Genomic DNA, 16,894 nt, shown 5'->3' with positions numbered 1-16,894 from the left:
GGAGGAGAGATGCTACTTGACAACAGAGATACGTTGTATGAGAGAAATCTTCGAAGGGTTAAATATCAGTTTTGAAACTGTAATCCAAGAGTGCAAGAATCTCTATGTCCAAGTCAGTGAAGGAGATAAGAAGCTCCATGAATTAGGAGAGGAGAAGAAACAGTTGGCCCAGGAAAAGTTAGACGTGCAGATAGCACTGCAGAATGCAGAGAGAGTGCTGCAAGAAGAACGTGTCTCCCTGGAGTGGCGCACACAAGCAGAAAATATGATGCAGAGTCAGCTGCGAGAACTGCGTACACATCTATCTGCAGGACACCAAAGAGAAATGGGTAAATGCTGAAGAAAAGCAGCGAGTTCTGCAGGAAGAAAGTTTCCAGACTGCCTACAAAATAAGTATGATGCAAGATTATTTGAGTACCCAGTGTGTCCCCAAAGAACAGCATGAGGAGCTGAAGGCCACACTGAGCATAACCAGAGCCTCGCTGGAGGAAGAGCTAAAGCTAGCAGCTGAACACACATCTCAGCAGCTCACAGCGCTGCAGGCGCAGATCGCTGAGCTCAAGACACAGCTTGCCAAAAAGGAGGAGAGAGAGAAGGTTTCCGTCTGTCAAGTGGCTGGCCTGACACAGCGCTATGAGGTCAAAATGGCCGATGCCTGCAAATTATTGGACCACACAGCCCGTGATAAGGTCTGGCTGCAGCTGGAGCTGGACAATGCCCGGGAGGAGTACCAGCAGCTGCAGATCAGAAATGAAGAAGATGAAACATATTTAAGCTTTACTCTGAGTCAGCTGGGAGATACACTGGCGACACACTTTATTCGAGCTTGGCTAGTCTCACGAATTCGGGTATACCCGGGTGTATTGAGGTTTGTGACTGTTTTCTGCCCGAGTGCATTGAGTTATTTTCCGGCAGGGATTGAAGCATTTTATTCCCGCTGGCTGCAATACTGCACAGTACATATATATATACTGCATTACAATTCATGAATTTATGCCATCTGGTAGACACGCGAAGCATTGCAGCCTATTAAATCCTAATCATTATCATTTAACAGATCAGCCGCCCATCAGCCAGGCATGAACCCAGGCTGGCAAGGCAAATGCAACGGGGCTTGCCAGAGGTGAGGAGCGGCGCATTCCAGGTATCTGCCAGGTACATACCGGGTATTTGCTCGAATAAAGTGTGTCGGTGCAGTATGGAGTCGTGACTCAACTCCAAAGAAGCCGAACTGACAACTGCATTGAGTGGGAAAAGAAGTGCAGAAGGACAGCTTCAAGAGCTGAAAAATCAAATAGCTGGTCTTAATGAGACTTTAGGTGATACCACGAAACGGCAGTCACAAAAGGAGACCATGGAGCGTGAATTCTATGTTCCCACTTACACATGTGAAAAGTCTGCACCCGTCATTGATGCCCACATTCCTGATGTCCATGCCTCTGCAATGGAGTTGAACGTATCCATTGGGAAGTTCCAGATTCCAAAACTAAAAGAGATATATTGGTCACAAAAAGAGACCACGGAAAGTGAATATGTCCCCTCTGCCGCATGTGAAGAGCTTGATGTATCTGTTCCCGATGCCCCTGCTATGACGTTAGACGGATCCCTTAAGTTGGCCTTCCATCAAGATTTCCCTGAAGAGCCTGGAGGGTTGTCCGGAGTTGTTGCTGATCCCAATGTTCCTGCAAAACTTGGAGTGTTGTCCGAAGGCCATCGTGAGTCGGCCTTCCATCGGGGACACCTTGCTAAACCTGGAGGGTTGTCAGGAGGATCTACTGGCTCCTCTGCTCCTGCTGTGAAGACAAGCGCACGTTCTTCCGTTTATCTACGAATATCTGATGCATCCTCTGCTGAGCCTGTGACCTACTCTGCAAAGTCAAGCTTACTGCTCACAGATTCTCTGGCATTTGGGTTGATGCATCCTGACATTCAACTGTTCCGAGAGAGAATTGAATTCCTCTGTCGGCTTTCTGATGGACTTTTTCAGTCTGTACCTGTGGAGTACTCTCTGCCCGCTGACAAACCACCAGAGGTGGGTCACCTTGAGTCCACTTTTCATCAAGGCCTCCGGGAAGAGCCTGGAGGATCGTCCGGAGAACGCTCTTGAGAGGGGGGAGTAATGTCAGGATTGCCTAGACCTCCTGCCTAGCCATAGCTTCCTTGTCCACTGGGTGTGCTGCTGCCTTCTGTTGGCTCTGGGTTCCTCTGTCTGTCTGTCTTCTTGTTGCTCTTGTCTCTGTCCTTATGGCTTGCTTCCTGTCTGTTGGTTTTGCCTTTGCTTCAAGTCAGACTCCCATGCCTGTCTTTGATCCTGATCTGTTTATGTACCTGTACCTGTATTGTAGTCTGCTCACAGTAAAGGTCCTTGCTAGTAATCTGGCTTGTCCCTGGTTATTCCTGCTCCCTGTTCTCAGTCCCTGTCCCACCCCGCCTGTCCTGTTCCAGTCTCCTTGTTGCCGACCTCTGCTTGTTACCTGACTTCGCTACCTGCCACCTGCCTCGGACCCCTGCTTGTTACCTGACGTCGCTACCTGCCGCCTGCCTCGGACCTCTGCTTGTTTCCTGACTTCGCTACCTGCCGCCTGCCTCAGACCACTGCTTGTGACCCCTACTTCGCTTCCTGCTGTTCCGGCCACCGAGATCCTACCCGCCACAGGAGTCTCCCGTGACAGATTACATGGTGGTGGGCAAAGGGGTGTACACTCATAAGTGGGAGTGAATAACATTGGGACTTATAGAGTATAAGATATATATGTATAGTAAAGTTCGTTTTTGCTTTATCATACCAATTGTGTGTTATTGGATTGTGTCCTGTGAGGACCCCTTCCCGTTCTGTCGGGATCCCTCTCAGGTGGAGGCGTTGCACCACGAGATTATGAATATATATGTACCCCAGGCTCACCGAGCGGAGGCTTGGGCTCCTGAGGGCCACACAGGTAATATACAACATCAGTAGGGTCTGTGTTCACAGTGAATACCCGTTACAATTGCAATTCAGTTAATACCATGTACCTTCTCACATGTAAATGTGGGATGCAGTACGTGGGTCACACAACTAGGCATTAAAAAGACAGAATTAGGCAACATACTAGACACAGAACTTGGGGACATGAGTTTCCTGGTGTCAAGACATTTTCTTATTTATCATCATTTTAACATATCCTTTTTGTAATTTCAAGGTTTCCATCTTCCCTTTTGGTACAGATATTATACCGCTCTTTACCAACAGCTCCCCTGGGTATCCTCCATGAGGGGGGCTATCTATCATGACTGTGGGCCTGTCTATATTTCACAGAAAGGTCACCTTCCCCTTTATCTTCTATATGCTATTGGGTGGTACTCGGACAGAGCGTGGGTCCGTCCAGGTGACCTACCCCTGAGGCCCCTCACTCTGAGCCATAGTTCTCTTCTCTATTCGCTGATAGGCTGATAGGAATTCAAACATTGGGGATGAATGGTCAGCATCCATCCATAGTCACTCCAGCCTACTGTCTGACACCATTTTGTCAGCTGCCCAAAGATATTTGCATTGGATCCAATTATAGCTTCACTTTCATCCTTACGGCGGACTTCACTTCTGGGCATATTAGGGTGACAACCGTTAATGGGCCTGATAAAACCAGTTATTTTCTCTGGAAATTCTAGCTTCACAACTACATATCCCAGATATGGGTAAATGACATTACTGAGGCCCCACCCGACCAGCCCTTCTAGGGGTTGCAACGGCAGAGGTTTTAGGTGTCGATCGTGCTATTGTTTGAAGATTATGTATACCTGAAACCCACTATCCAGGAGGACATTGCATTTCTTTCCTTCTATTTTCACTTCCAATCATGCTGATGGCCCAAGGAGTCTCCTTGGTAAATGGGATGTTTGATGTTCTCCTGCTCGAATGGAGCTTTTCTGCATATGGGGCCCAGTATGCTCCTTCACTGGGTCATTTCCCGGGTTAGAGCAAGAGCAGATAACTTTTAAATAACCTGAGGTAGATTCTCGCTCTTTCGGCAATGGATGGTGTAGCGCTCTTCTTCCCTGCACCGATAACAGAAATCCAGCACTCCAGTTTTCTGCTCTGGGTATTTTAAGCATTTTCCTCCCCCATGTAGAGACTTCTTCCATCTGCATAGCGGCCATCTGATCCGACAACCCTTAGGAGAATTCACCCCTTTCAGGGCTGGTGCTACCACTGGACAACTTAGTCGATCACCTAGGGTGGCCCATATTGGGGTGCGGCAGCAGCAGAGGACGATAGCGGGAGAAGAAAGAGAGAGGAGGATGTCAGGCAGCAGTGGAAGAGGAGGAGGACGGCAGGAGTGGAGCATGGCAGCAGAGGAGGAACTCGACGGTGGCGAGAGAAGAGGACTGAGGACTGCGGGAGCAGGGTGGCACAAGAGGATGGCTGGGGAGGAGCATGCAGCAGCAGCTTGACCAGGAAGTCTTCACTGACTTAGGCTAAGGCCCCGCTCCCAGAGTCAGCGCACCTGCGCTGCTGACAGGCGGTGCACTGAGATACACAGACCGCGATCTGCGGTCTGTAGGGAGCGGGAGGTGGGCGGGAGGTCGGAGGTTTGATCGGGAGGTGGGCGGGAGGTGGGAGGTTTGACAGGGAGGGGGGGCATGGCTTGAGCGGAGGGACCCGCTACTCTCCCCCCCCCTCGCTCCACGGACTCGGGCTGGAGCTGGAAGGTAAGTTTAAACACACACACGCAGGCACTCATTCATACACGCGCACACACACACACAGGCAGGCACTCACACACTCATACACACACACACGCGCGCACACACAGGCAGGCACTCACGCACTCATACACACACACACACACACACACAGAGGCAGGCACTCGGGCACACACACACACACACACACAGACAGGCACTCACGCACTCAGACACATACACAGAGAAAGGCACTCACCTGCTTTCACTCCACACTCCTCCCTGCTCCCCGAAGCCTCTCCTCCTCCCGAAGCCTCCCCTCCCCATTGGCTCACAGCCACACACGTCACGCGTCAACGCTAGGAAACACCATTCTCTGGTGTCTCCAGCGGCTGACGCGCTACAGCGTGTAGTCAGCTGTGCAGCCAGTGGGGACCGGGACCGGCTCGCGAGGATTCCCCTGCTGGTGGGGGACTCGCGACCCGCCGCCCGCGCCAACGAGCGCAGCAGGACCGAGGCCTTATGGTGTCTGCAGCTGCTACAGCACAGCTCTTACCCAACCATCCTGCTCTGGACTCGTGGCCTTCAATCCTCTTCACCTGCCGCCTGCCGTCTTCCTCCTCTGTTGCCCTGCTCTGCTCCTGCCATTCTCTGTCCACTTCTCCCACTGCCACTTAACCTCCTCTACTCCTGCTGCACCTCAGACTACTGAATCCAGATAGGTGAGAAGTTGAGGAGGGGGAGTGAGAGAGAGGGAGGAGAAGAAAGGAATGAGAAAGGAGGAGGGGTGAGAGAAGAAGAGTAGAAGGAGGGGGTGAGAGAGAAAGAGGAGAATGAGGGGGATCAAAAAGAAAGAGGTGAACGAGGGTGAGATATGAAGAGGAGGGGGTGAGAGGAAGAAGAGGAGGGAGGTAAGAGGAAGAGGAGGTGAGAGAGAGATGAGAAGGAGAGGGTTAGAGGAAGAGGAGAAGGAGGGTGAATGAGGAAAAGGAGAAGGAAGGTGGTGATTGAGGCGTGGAAGTGGGTGATTAGGAGTGGGAGGGGTGAGACAAGAGGAAGAGGGGTGAGAGAATGGGGCTATAACAACATTAAAACAAATATGAGAATTTAGAGGGGACGTGGGGAAGCATGGCTGAAGTCCAAAAAGAGTAGGGTGACGTATGTATCACCCACAGAGGGGGAAACAGACAATATATGTGCAGTATAAAGGAATTACTGAATAGTGCAGGGTGGCCAGGCAACATAGTGAGTGGTAAGTGATAACAAGTGAATGGAACGAAGTCCAAAAAAGCTACAATGCCTAAAAGTAGGCAAAATGTCAAGTGTCAGGTAAATAAAAATGGCAAGTAAGCCATGCAATGGCTGGTGTAAGTGATGCAATGTGACACTTTATGGACTTTTTGTTTCCATGTCCTTCCCTATGGACTTGGAGAAGAGGTGTTAGATTATAGGCCCTCTGTCAACCTTTATAGTTCCATTTATTGTCTTGGACATCATCATCCATTTGGTTAGTATCATCCTTTATAATTTTTGAGGGTGATTGTAAGTGTACCGCAATTAAGGGATTTTGTGAGATTCTCTCTTGGATCTCACTCTGTGCCAACACACCTGAAATACCTACAAATCTCAGCAGTGCCTCCAATGTAACCTCTTATTCTAGGCCCCAGAGTGATACCGGTTGCTGATATAGCCTTGTGCCCCTGGCTGTAGCCTTTCCACTGGCCTCAACACTATAAGTCCTGATAGGAACAGGCAGTGTTGAGGATAAACTCCTGCACAGGGCCTAGCTTGTAGTTGCAGCCTGGATAGATACAGTGTTACTCTATAAAGCTGCAGGTCCCCGGCAGTTTGGAGTGTCATGCCTTGGGAGGGTACTGACTGGGTCACATGCAGATGGTGTGATGCCTGTCAGTACCTGGACCTGTCCTGTTATGGGGCAGGGTTACAAGCCCCACCCCTAGGTATAAAAACTGGCACACCACTAAATTGTGTCTGTGTCTTCCTTCCCTCCCTCAGTGGAGTAGGAGTTGATTCCTCTTGCCCCATCAGGGGGTAAGGGAGCTAAGGAGGGGCTCTTGGGGCCACAAGCCCCTTGGGTCTGCTCCAGGGACCATGGAGAAGGTCTGTTGAGTACCATAAATAAAGACCCAGTTGTACAGTTGACAGTGTGAGCCTGTTACTGGGGAAGTATGTGCCTGTGGGGATCTATCCTTTCTCTGGCAGGACCCTCATAGAATGGAGGTGCTGTATCAGGAGAAAACCTGCCCTGTTGCTGCTCCCAAATACATAATGCGGAGCCCTCAGACATCCTGGAAGATCACAGGTGAGCTAAACAGCTCCACATCACACCCTGTAGCTACCAAATCTCCCTGGGGGCGGGGGGAGGTGTTACACTTTAAGGGAGGAGCCGAGTCCTTTATGACAAATGAGGCCACACGTGGCTGGAGGTCAGAAAATGGGAAACAACTACAATGAGGGTCTGATATAACCAATGATAGATAGATAGATAGATAGATAGATACTTGGGAACCTTGTGATCCGTAACAAAGGATTACCACATTACCTCATATTGCAGCACATCAACATAACATTACACACACTGTAAATGCTGCACGGTCGGTGTATGTCAATGTCAGTGAGAATTCGGCCACCCAATCCTGCGTGTCTAGGCCTATGTGATAGTGCAAGGACACCATCGGAGCTCTTTAATGCAACAAAGTGTAGCAGGCCTGTACTTTGCAAAAACAAATCTGCAACCATTGAGGGTCCCTTCCAACGGTGCTTACTACTCCGTGCAGCTTCCTGGTGATGATCTGATGGGCCTCTCTACACACTGTATTGCTCTCCCTCCATTCAATGTCCATGCTCTTTTAGCGGGACACCGACTAGCCCTGGGTCACACTTGATCAAGCTTTAAGTCATCCAGGCTCATGCAGATCTAATCCCCACGTGTCCTGCCAACCCCTTCTAAAGGTTCCCCTGTGCTCAGTCCCACCTCTTCCACAACCATAGTTATTGGCTGATCCTATGTGCATCATAAGTCCCATGCCCATGACACACTGGAGAGGAACCTGACAGGAGGCAGTGTGAGTGTGTTGCTTGTATTGCACAGAGGGTTACACCAGTAAAAAGCCTTGTTATCCAAAGCACGTGTCCCTCTGTAGTTGGCTGACCTAAGTCAGGCCTATTGCTGACGGCTCATTATCTAAACACCCAGTGAGAGGCGGATTCAGGCCCCCCTGATATCACCACACTAAGATATCCAGGAAAATAAGGAAGGGTTACATTGGAGGTACTGCTCAGATTGTAGTTGCTGTGAACATCACACAACCCGCAACCCCTCCCCCCCCCCCCCCATTCCCCCAAAGTTGTAGTAACGGTCAGACAACGGTACACTACAATTGTACTAAATTGGCACTAGACCATTCTGGAACGTTCTTGAACTTGCCAGAAAAATCCACCTCATAGCGCCCCCTTTCTGAGCATATCAGATACTCCCTCACCATGAGTGCGGCCAGTGTGTCCGTGATGGCCTGGATTGTAATAAAGCTTTTATGATAACAGTCCCTAATACAGTTGACGATACGGACATTAACAAAGTGGTCAGAGATGCACCCCCATGGGGAAGGGCTCAAATCAAGGGGAAAGTATTATATTATGATACTAAAGATTAATTTGTACTCTGTATGTGTGATGAAAATATTGACGCTGCACGGATGCCCAATAGTGGGACATCACTACATGCCATAACCCCATCTCTGGTCCTAGAAACCCTGTTAGCTCCACTGTCATAGATAGAGTCAGAGAGTTAATAGTTAAAGAGGGGACCACTATAGAAGACTTTCAAAATAAGATGTACCCTGCTGTCTCCACCTCCTCTATGTACAATCCACCTACATTGCCCGAGGTGCTCATCACTGCCATGGGGAGACTAGTGGAGAAATCTATGCAGTCCCAAAAGTGGGAAGTTACTGTAGACGACTAAAAACTTTCTCTCGTGTAAGGCCGACCCCATAGGGTGAGCACGATTTCAAGTGCTGGATAGAGCAGACCACACAGATGTACACCAATGGGGGGGGATCTGAAAAAGAAAAGTCTGGATCGCGGAAAGCCTCAAAGAGCTAGCGTTGGATATAGTAAGAGCAGTATGGAAGAATAATATTTTCACATTATTTCTATGTATAGCTATAACCAGGCTTTTGTTTTCCATAGCTATAAGAAAAGTCATGTTTTGTGTTTCATTGCGTTATGGGTTAAGTGAAATTGTGTGTGTGTGTGTGTGTGTGTGTGTGTGTGTGTGTGTGGTGTGTGTGTGGTGTGTGTGTGGTGTGTGTGTGGTGTGTGTGTGGTGTGTGTGTGGTGTGTGTGTGGTGTGTGTGTGGTGTGTGTGTGGTGTGTGTGTGGTGTGTGTGTGGTGTGTGTGTGGTGTGTGTGTGGTGTGTGTGTGGTGTGTGTGTGGTGTGTGTGTGGTGTGTGTGTGGTGTGTGTGTGGTGTGTGTGTGGTGTGTGGTGTGTGTGTGGTGTGGTGTGTGGTGTGGTGTGGTGTGGTGTGGTGTGTGGTGTGGTGTGTGGTGTGTGGTGTGGTGTGGTGTGGTGTGTGGTGTGGTGTGGTGTGTGTGTGGTGTGTGTGTGGTGTGTGTGTGGTGTGTGTGTGGTGTGTGTGTGTGTGTGTGTGCAGAATAGGTTTTTTCCTTCGAACTTTCTATAATGATGAAAATATAATTTCTTTGGTTAGCTGGGCCCCTCGTCTTATCTATTAACCCCCCTTGTTGAGTCAGAGAGAGAGAGATGTACAGGCTGTCGGCCTTGAGAAAGATGAGGTAGCTTAGCACATGAGTTTTCTTTTTGCTTAATCTGCTAAAATATATAACCAAGTAACTGCAAGAAAAACAAGATAAAGAAAAGTAAGATGTCCAATTAAGTCATAAGTGCTGACATTGTGATATTAAATATGCCCGCTCCTTATTCTGGTATGATAGCTTACTTAGAGCCTATAGTTCAGTTAATTTATGTTAGATCAGACGCATGTCTTGATTTTTATGTGAATGTTACTCTTACAAGCTGCTGCTGCTGCAATAAAGTTTTTCAACAGATTGTTTTTGCCTAAAAATAATAAGTGTGGGACTGAGTTTTTCCACGACAGCGGTTAGAGATGGGAAAGAAGCTATTACACCTGGCGAATACCTGCGTGCCCTAGAAAACACTTTTGGAACTACCGAAAGTGGAGAAGATCTCTACAGTACTTCCAGTTCAGGGGATGTATCAACATCCACATAATTTCTCCCCCATGATACTTTGCATATCCAAATTGACATATATTACCCAGGTATCTCACGTGTGCTCCCTTTTGGGCGTCGGTGTGTTGCCACATCGTATATAAAGCAGTGTTTGAGAAGGTATATATGTAACTTGGGACTCTAGTTTTAAAAAAAAAGTACCTCTCTCCTTCCTAATGTAGGTAACTAAATGTAATTTGCCCTGATTTTACTTTAGCTTAGGGAATCTGAGCCTCACAAGTTTGCCAGATCCAACTTGCTGACATCCATCCAGAGGTAACAAAGTTAATTCGTGCTATAGTTGTATTTCTGTAAAGTAGTCGTCTGTACCCCTCAGGAAGGAGGACATGACGAAGAGAGGTGGAGGTCTGAGGTAGTTCTCAAGGGGTTAAGTAGATTTGGGTAGATTTGGTAGATTTCAAAGCTAGGTGGCTGGGCATAAGGGTAGTGTATATAAAGAGGGTACTCACCCTCCTTGCCTGATGTTCCTGTAGGATCCTGCCTTACCACCCTTTTTTTTGTGTGGTTTGTTAAAATGTATATATATATATATATATATATATATATATATATATATATATATATATATATATATATATATAGTGGTGTGTATTGTTTATCTTGTGATAAGTTTAAAAAGAAAAATATATATGTAACGATCAGAGAAGTATCTGTGAATTATGATAAATGGTTTTTTTTGTTGTTTTTTTATATATGTTTAAGAGACTGAATATTATAATTTAAAAAAAGGAGGGGGAGAAGTTATTATGGTTTTGTTATTGTCACAGCTTGCAGGGGTAATGTTCAGATTGAACGTGGTAAGGATGGATCAGTGCTCCATTTAAAATATGGGGCGGTGGGGGAGCAGGGGGGGGGGTTGCTGGACTGTGCTAAGGCGACTGATCTGGTGATGTCCTTCCGGTTTGGATGGTGGAACATTATAAACTTCCTCCTTGGCTGATACAACCAGTGGGTTCTTGTGTGTCATATGTAGTGCAGGTGCATCACCACATGTGGGTGCAATCTGCCACTGCTATTTGCGATATGTTGGTTTAATAAATGCTGTGGCCATTTCACTCCAATTCTGAAGTCTGTGTCTTATTGGGTTGGGGGGTGGTTTAGGTACCGAGGGGCTAACTGGAGACCTGCTAATGTCATGATCCTAGAGAACATTGCAAATGATAACCGGTGGTACAAATACTGTAATTATGACAGAAGACCAACACAATTCCTTGGGCTCTCTTTTGTAAAGGGCAGAAGCTTTAGGGGACTGGAGGTCTGGATTGCCCCCTGCTGCTGCATGTTCATTTTCATGCGTGTACCTCCCAGTAGTGCTACATTCTGTGGTTACACCTATGTTTAGAAATTAAATTGTTCGGCAGGTTTTTCTATTTATTTTATTTATAAAAATATTTTACCAGGAAGTAATACATTGAGAGTTACCTCTCGTTTTCAAGTATGTCCTGGGCACAGAGTTAAGACAAATAATACATGGTTACAAATACAGTTACAATAATGAACAGGGTATACATTATATACAAGACATTGCATGCACAGTTAAAGATAATATATATTACTGTATGGGCGTATGAAACAGTTACAGACCAGATTAAAATGTGAGACAGCCTTAGATTTGAAAGAACTTAAACTGGTGGTGGATGTAAGAGTCTCTGGTAGGTTGTTCCAGTTTTGGGGTGCACGGTAAGAGAAGGAGGAACGTCCGGATACTTTGTTGAGCCTTGGGACCATGAACAGTCTTTTGGAGTCTGATCTCAGTTGATAGGTGCTGCATGTGGTAGGGGTGAGGAGCTTGTTCAGGTAGCTGGGTAGCTTGCCCAGAAAGTATTTGAATTTGATGGGGGAGGAATCCTGCAGAACGTACACGTGATTGGAAGCAAATAAGAGAGACAATTTTCTGGGCATTTAACCAAACAGCAGAGGGGAAAGAAATAGAAAAGGATGCTGCGAGCAATTTGTTTGAAATGTTAATTATCTTTATTATTATCTCCAGAAATTGCTGCCTGTCTGTTTAATCACTTCTGATCAGAGCACTGGTGAGGAATATAGCTGTCAACAATTACAGAGGAAACAAAGACAAGCGATTAGTATTCTTACTGTCTCCGTCCGCTGGTGCCGGGATCATATCCACTTCTGATCATCTCTGACAGCGACACGCTGTATGGGAGCTTTACAATACTCCTACGCCTATTCTAATATGAAGTCTCAGAGGAAAATTCCCCGAATTACTTTGCTATTTCCTTAAAGAGGACTTTACCAATAAATTATATACTGTATGGTGACGGAGAATCTTAGTGCTAATCCTTACCCTAAAGCCCCTAACCTTCATCTCTTACCTAAAACCCCATACCTTAACCCCTTACCTTAAAACCCCATACCTTAAACCCTTACCTTAAAACCCCTAACCCCTTACCCCAAAACTCCTAACCTTAACCCCTTACCCTAAAACCCCTAACCTCTTACCCTAAAACCCCTAACCTTAACCCCTTACCCTAAAACCCCTAACCTCGTACCCTAAAACCCCTAACCTTAACCCCTTACCCTAAAACCCCTAACACCCTACCCTAAAACCCCTAACCTTAATCCCTGAAACTTTAACTCTTTACTCAAAACCCCTCACGTTAACACTAATCCTTAGTCTAAAAACCATACCCCTTACCCTAAAACCCCCACATTTAACACCTAATGTTAAGGCTAATCCTTACCCTAAAATCCCTAATCATAACCCCCTAAAACCTTAACCCCTTGCCCTAAAAGCTAATTTAACCCCTAAAGCTAAGGCTGTGATCACTTATCTTGGGGTTAAAATGGCCAGCGGCTGACTGTCCCTGGCAGCTAAACGCCGGCGGCGGGGTGATTGCGGCATACTGGCCACGGCGAAAGGTCCCATTCCATATCTTAGTGCCATTGATGGGGGTGACCTCAGTTCAAATTCCTGTGGGCATAGACATGGTACTTTATCTCCGTGCACGTGTGTGTGTCCGTGTGTGTGTGTGTGTGTGTGTGTGTGTGTGTGTGTGTGTGTGTGTGTGTGTCTGTGTGTGTGTGTGTGTGTGCATTTCAGGCAGTGAGACTATGCATACAAATATCATCTAGGCATATTACTTATTAAGATCATGTTATATGTCTCATTTATTTCTCAAAGTCTTATGGAGCAAAACTGGTGCTAAAAAAATAAACAGATTTATCAAATTGCCGGGAAAGAAAACGTTGATATATTGTCATAGTCCCCCCCCCCCCTCCTCCCTCCCCACATGCAAGCGCGTGGTTAAAAGGCTGGTCACTTAATCTGGCGCGGATGTAATCAGAATGGACATTTTATGGTCTGATGATATCCGCTTCCCTTTCTTACTGCACAGTAACACATCTTGTATTAATGGTTTAAATCCTTTGTGTAATATGTGTTACCGAGTAGGTAAACATAGGCAAATTAAAAGTCTCACTTTTATTTGGGACCATTTCTAGGGGTAGCTAGGTCCTTCTGAGTGTTGCTTCTCTCAGGGCCAATTTATGGCAGAGCAGAAGAACAGGCTGACTGCATGAAGTTGTATTAGTAAGACTGGTTTGTGATAATAGATTGCTACATGCAAAGGTTTCCTGGGTCCTCTAAGTTTGCTTTAATAAAACATACCTATTTTGCCTTTCACTTTTTTAACTAACATGTAAGATGAAAGCCATGTCATAAATTGTAGAAGACAGGAATATTCTTAAAATAAGTGTTTAACAGTGAGTGAGGAATCAGGTTCAATATATACAGGACAGTATGCACAACGGTGCATAAAATGAAGGTCTGGACTTTATGTACTGAATTGAGCTTCATGATTGGCCAATGTACTGCATGTTAGTCCCAATATGCCAAAAACAAGAAAAATACACATGCACTCAAGTTACTTATCTGAAAGGAATACTGGTGGGTGCTCAATCTCAGTGGCGTAATCCAGTAGCAAAAGACAATAAAAAGTAGCACATCTAATGATGATATCAAGCGTTTTTTTAACCTTTATTTGAGTCCCAATATGCCATCATTTCCTGCACCCTGCTAATGTCTTCCGGGCTGTGTCCAACCACTCCTGTGTTCTGTTGCCAACCTATTGGACTTTTGTTGAGAACAGATAAACTAAATCAGACACACATTGTTACCTCTTTATATGCAGAGAGACTCCTGAAGATGGTCCTGCTGTTTTAACCCCTTCACTGGTGAGGGCCGTTGCTGGGGGGGTGGGGGGTGTGGTTGCGGGGTGTGGCAGTGCTGCGGGTGGGTGGCCGGTGGCTTTGGAGGGTGGTCCAACATCAGGCCACAGCAGTTGCCGCTGGCCCCACCCCGCTGCAGGCAACTGTCTGTCCCACGTTGAGGCTGCTCACGCGCGCGCCGGGCCTCCCTCTCACACCGGCGTGTCGGAAGCTTAGCCCAGCTGACCTCTGGCGCTGCAGTCAGAGAGACCCGCCACCGGGTGCCCCACAGCTATCACTGTGTTTTAAAAAAAATTATTTTTATTATTATTAACGGGCATGGCCACGCAGGGGCCCGGACGACTCACGCAGGACGTCAACCCCGGCAGACCCCCCCCCCCTGTTGGCGAGGCGGTGAACAAGTATCAGATTTTACAAATGAAAACGTTCACTGAAAAGGCAAGAAGAGATATTTAAAATGGTAGATGTAACCTCTGTGTAGTAATTATTTCTATTCCTTTATATGGCAGTACTGTAGTGCCGACGAGTATTCTAAAACAAATCTGGGGCAATCACCAACAAGACCCAGGTACATGCTGGGCACATGCTGCAATATTTCAGTGACATTTCTGCAGACAGACTAATGGCCCATCGGATTAACAGCGGGGGTCCCCAGCAGTCCCATTCAAACTGAATGGGACTGCCAGGGACCCCTGCTGTGTTAATCCGATGGGCCATTAGTCTCTGCAAAAATGTCACTGAAATGTTTGCAGCATGTACCCAGCATGTACCTGGGTCTTGTTGGTTATAGCCCCAGATTTTCCAATGCAAGTTTAAGGCAAGTTGTAGAATATTCGTCGGTGCGCCTGTATGTTCATATTAGTGAGGGGGCTAACGAATCATTAATTAACCCCTGTGGTATGCACTGAAAAACAATGGGATGGACAAAAGGTAAATAAAAGTGTTGCTGATGCCTTTATACTCTAAAGTTATCCCAATATGATAATTGCAGACGCACTTACCAGAACCTCATCCTTCTGTTTCTGTAAGGTCTCCCCAATTACCACTTTGATTGTAAGCTCTTCAGGGCAGGGACTCCTTTCCCCATTGTTTTATGGCTGAAGCACTTATTCCCACTGTCTTATAATATTATGTCACGTGTATTGTAAAGCGCTATGTACCTGGATGGCGCTATATAAATAAAGATGTACATACATACATAATTGAACACATTGTCAATCGCGCTTACATATACTGTAAATTGTTTCGCTATTAGGTATATTTTGCCTTCCCAGATAAATTCAGCTGAAAACCTGAGGCTATTTGTAAACCCTGAACTACCGGAGAAGAGTCTAATGCATTGCGTGCTCTGCAATGCATTGCTGGCAGTGCAGGCTTTAAAGTGATCACCAAAAATAGGTTACGGGGGAAGACCTGTAATTTGTTGTAAGAGGAGAAACCTAGCACGCTGTATAATTTGACAGATCAGTATGTTAGAGCACTTACTACAGGCGCTTGCATGCTTTCTGTGATCTTCTTTGACAAAGCTATCAAACCAAGCCCAGCTCACCTGGAGGCAGGTAATAAAAAAGAAGATACAAGGTACCTGTTAGACTCATCACGTGGTACAATAATAAAAAAATAAAAAAAAACAAGGTGAGCTGTTATTTAAAAAGTAGGGAGTGTCTATGATAGGAGAGAAAGAATTGCAAATAACTCAAGACCTTTAAAAGCAACAGTTGCCTTAGACGTGGAGAGAAATTGAAGCTGAACCATGCCCAGGTCTGAAGCAGAGGCAGCTGCGATGAGCCTCAGTGACTCAGACTTCTCCGACGATGAGCAAGAGGTGGAGGCCAGTGGTCAATCCCTGGGGAAATTCCAGAGGGAAGAAAGCGGGAGTGAAGTAGAGACAAAACCCAAGAAGAGAACCAGGCCAGTGAGGTCAAAGGCCCGAAGGGTAGCGGCCAATGTCAGGGAGAGAAAGAGAATCTTGGACTACAACCAAGCTTTCAATGCACTGAGACTGACCCTGAAGCATGATTTGAGTGGCAAGAGGTTGTCCAAGATAGCTACCTTGAAGAGGGCAATCAATAGGATATCTACACTCTCCATGTTCCTGCACTCAAGCCCTCCACAGAAATGGCCCTGCAGCCACAGAGAGTGCCACCTTCAATATGATGGACACAGGCAGCCAGAGATTAAGGACAGTTGCCCTCAGCCCTTACAGATGCCAATACAGACTCGTCAACCTCTAACTTCCAATCCCAGCTATGGTGATGCTGCACATCTTCAGCAGTGCCCCTCTCCTCACTTTTCCAGGCTCTCCCCAGAGACTCCTTATTTCCAGTGCCAATATGGAACCCCAACAGAGGACAATTTAATGCCAGGCTCTCCTTACTACAACCATGGGAGTTACAGCATTGGTATCAGGAGCACCTGCTACCAGAATCATGTGGACAATCTTGTGGAGCCTTCTCCTGGACCTTTCCCATGGCAGTTTGGGTGTTTACAAGGACCTGGTTACCAGCAATCTCTTTCCATGCACTGACTGTAACCCAGTGGTGTCTGAGGGGTGCATGCATGTTTGTTGTGCACTTGGCAAGCTCCAGAGACACAGTGAACGCACCCAGCTCTGTGACACAAAACATTAGGAGCAAGAAGGAAAATACAGAGATACTCTATTTACCAGAATACTAACTTTTAAGAATACAGCTATTGTGAGGTTCATTTTTAGAAGCAACCCTACAACATCTATGAACACTCTAGCTGTG

At 46.6% G+C, this 16,894-nt stretch overlaps 1 protein-coding gene across 1 annotated transcript; it reads left to right on the top strand.

Moving 5' to 3' along the window:
• Nucleotides 1-15,884: 15,884 nt before the first annotated feature.
• Nucleotides 15,885-16,671, top strand: BHLHA9 (basic helix-loop-helix family member a9). The gene has a single exon (XM_075593315.1). It carries the CDS (start codon nt 15,898-15,900, stop codon nt 16,669-16,671), a length of 774 nt encoding a protein of 257 aa, XP_075449430.1. The 5' UTR covers nt 15,885-15,897.
• Nucleotides 16,672-16,894: the final 223 nt, after the last annotated feature.

The sequence above is a fragment of the Ascaphus truei genome, chromosome 3, assembly GCF_040206685.1.
Source record: "Ascaphus truei isolate aAscTru1 chromosome 3, aAscTru1.hap1, whole genome shotgun sequence".
Classification (NCBI taxonomy): Eukaryota; Metazoa; Chordata; class Amphibia; order Anura; family Ascaphidae; genus Ascaphus; species Ascaphus truei.
The sequence above is the reverse complement of the archived record's forward strand: the minus strand, read 5'-3'. Positions and strand labels throughout refer to the sequence as shown.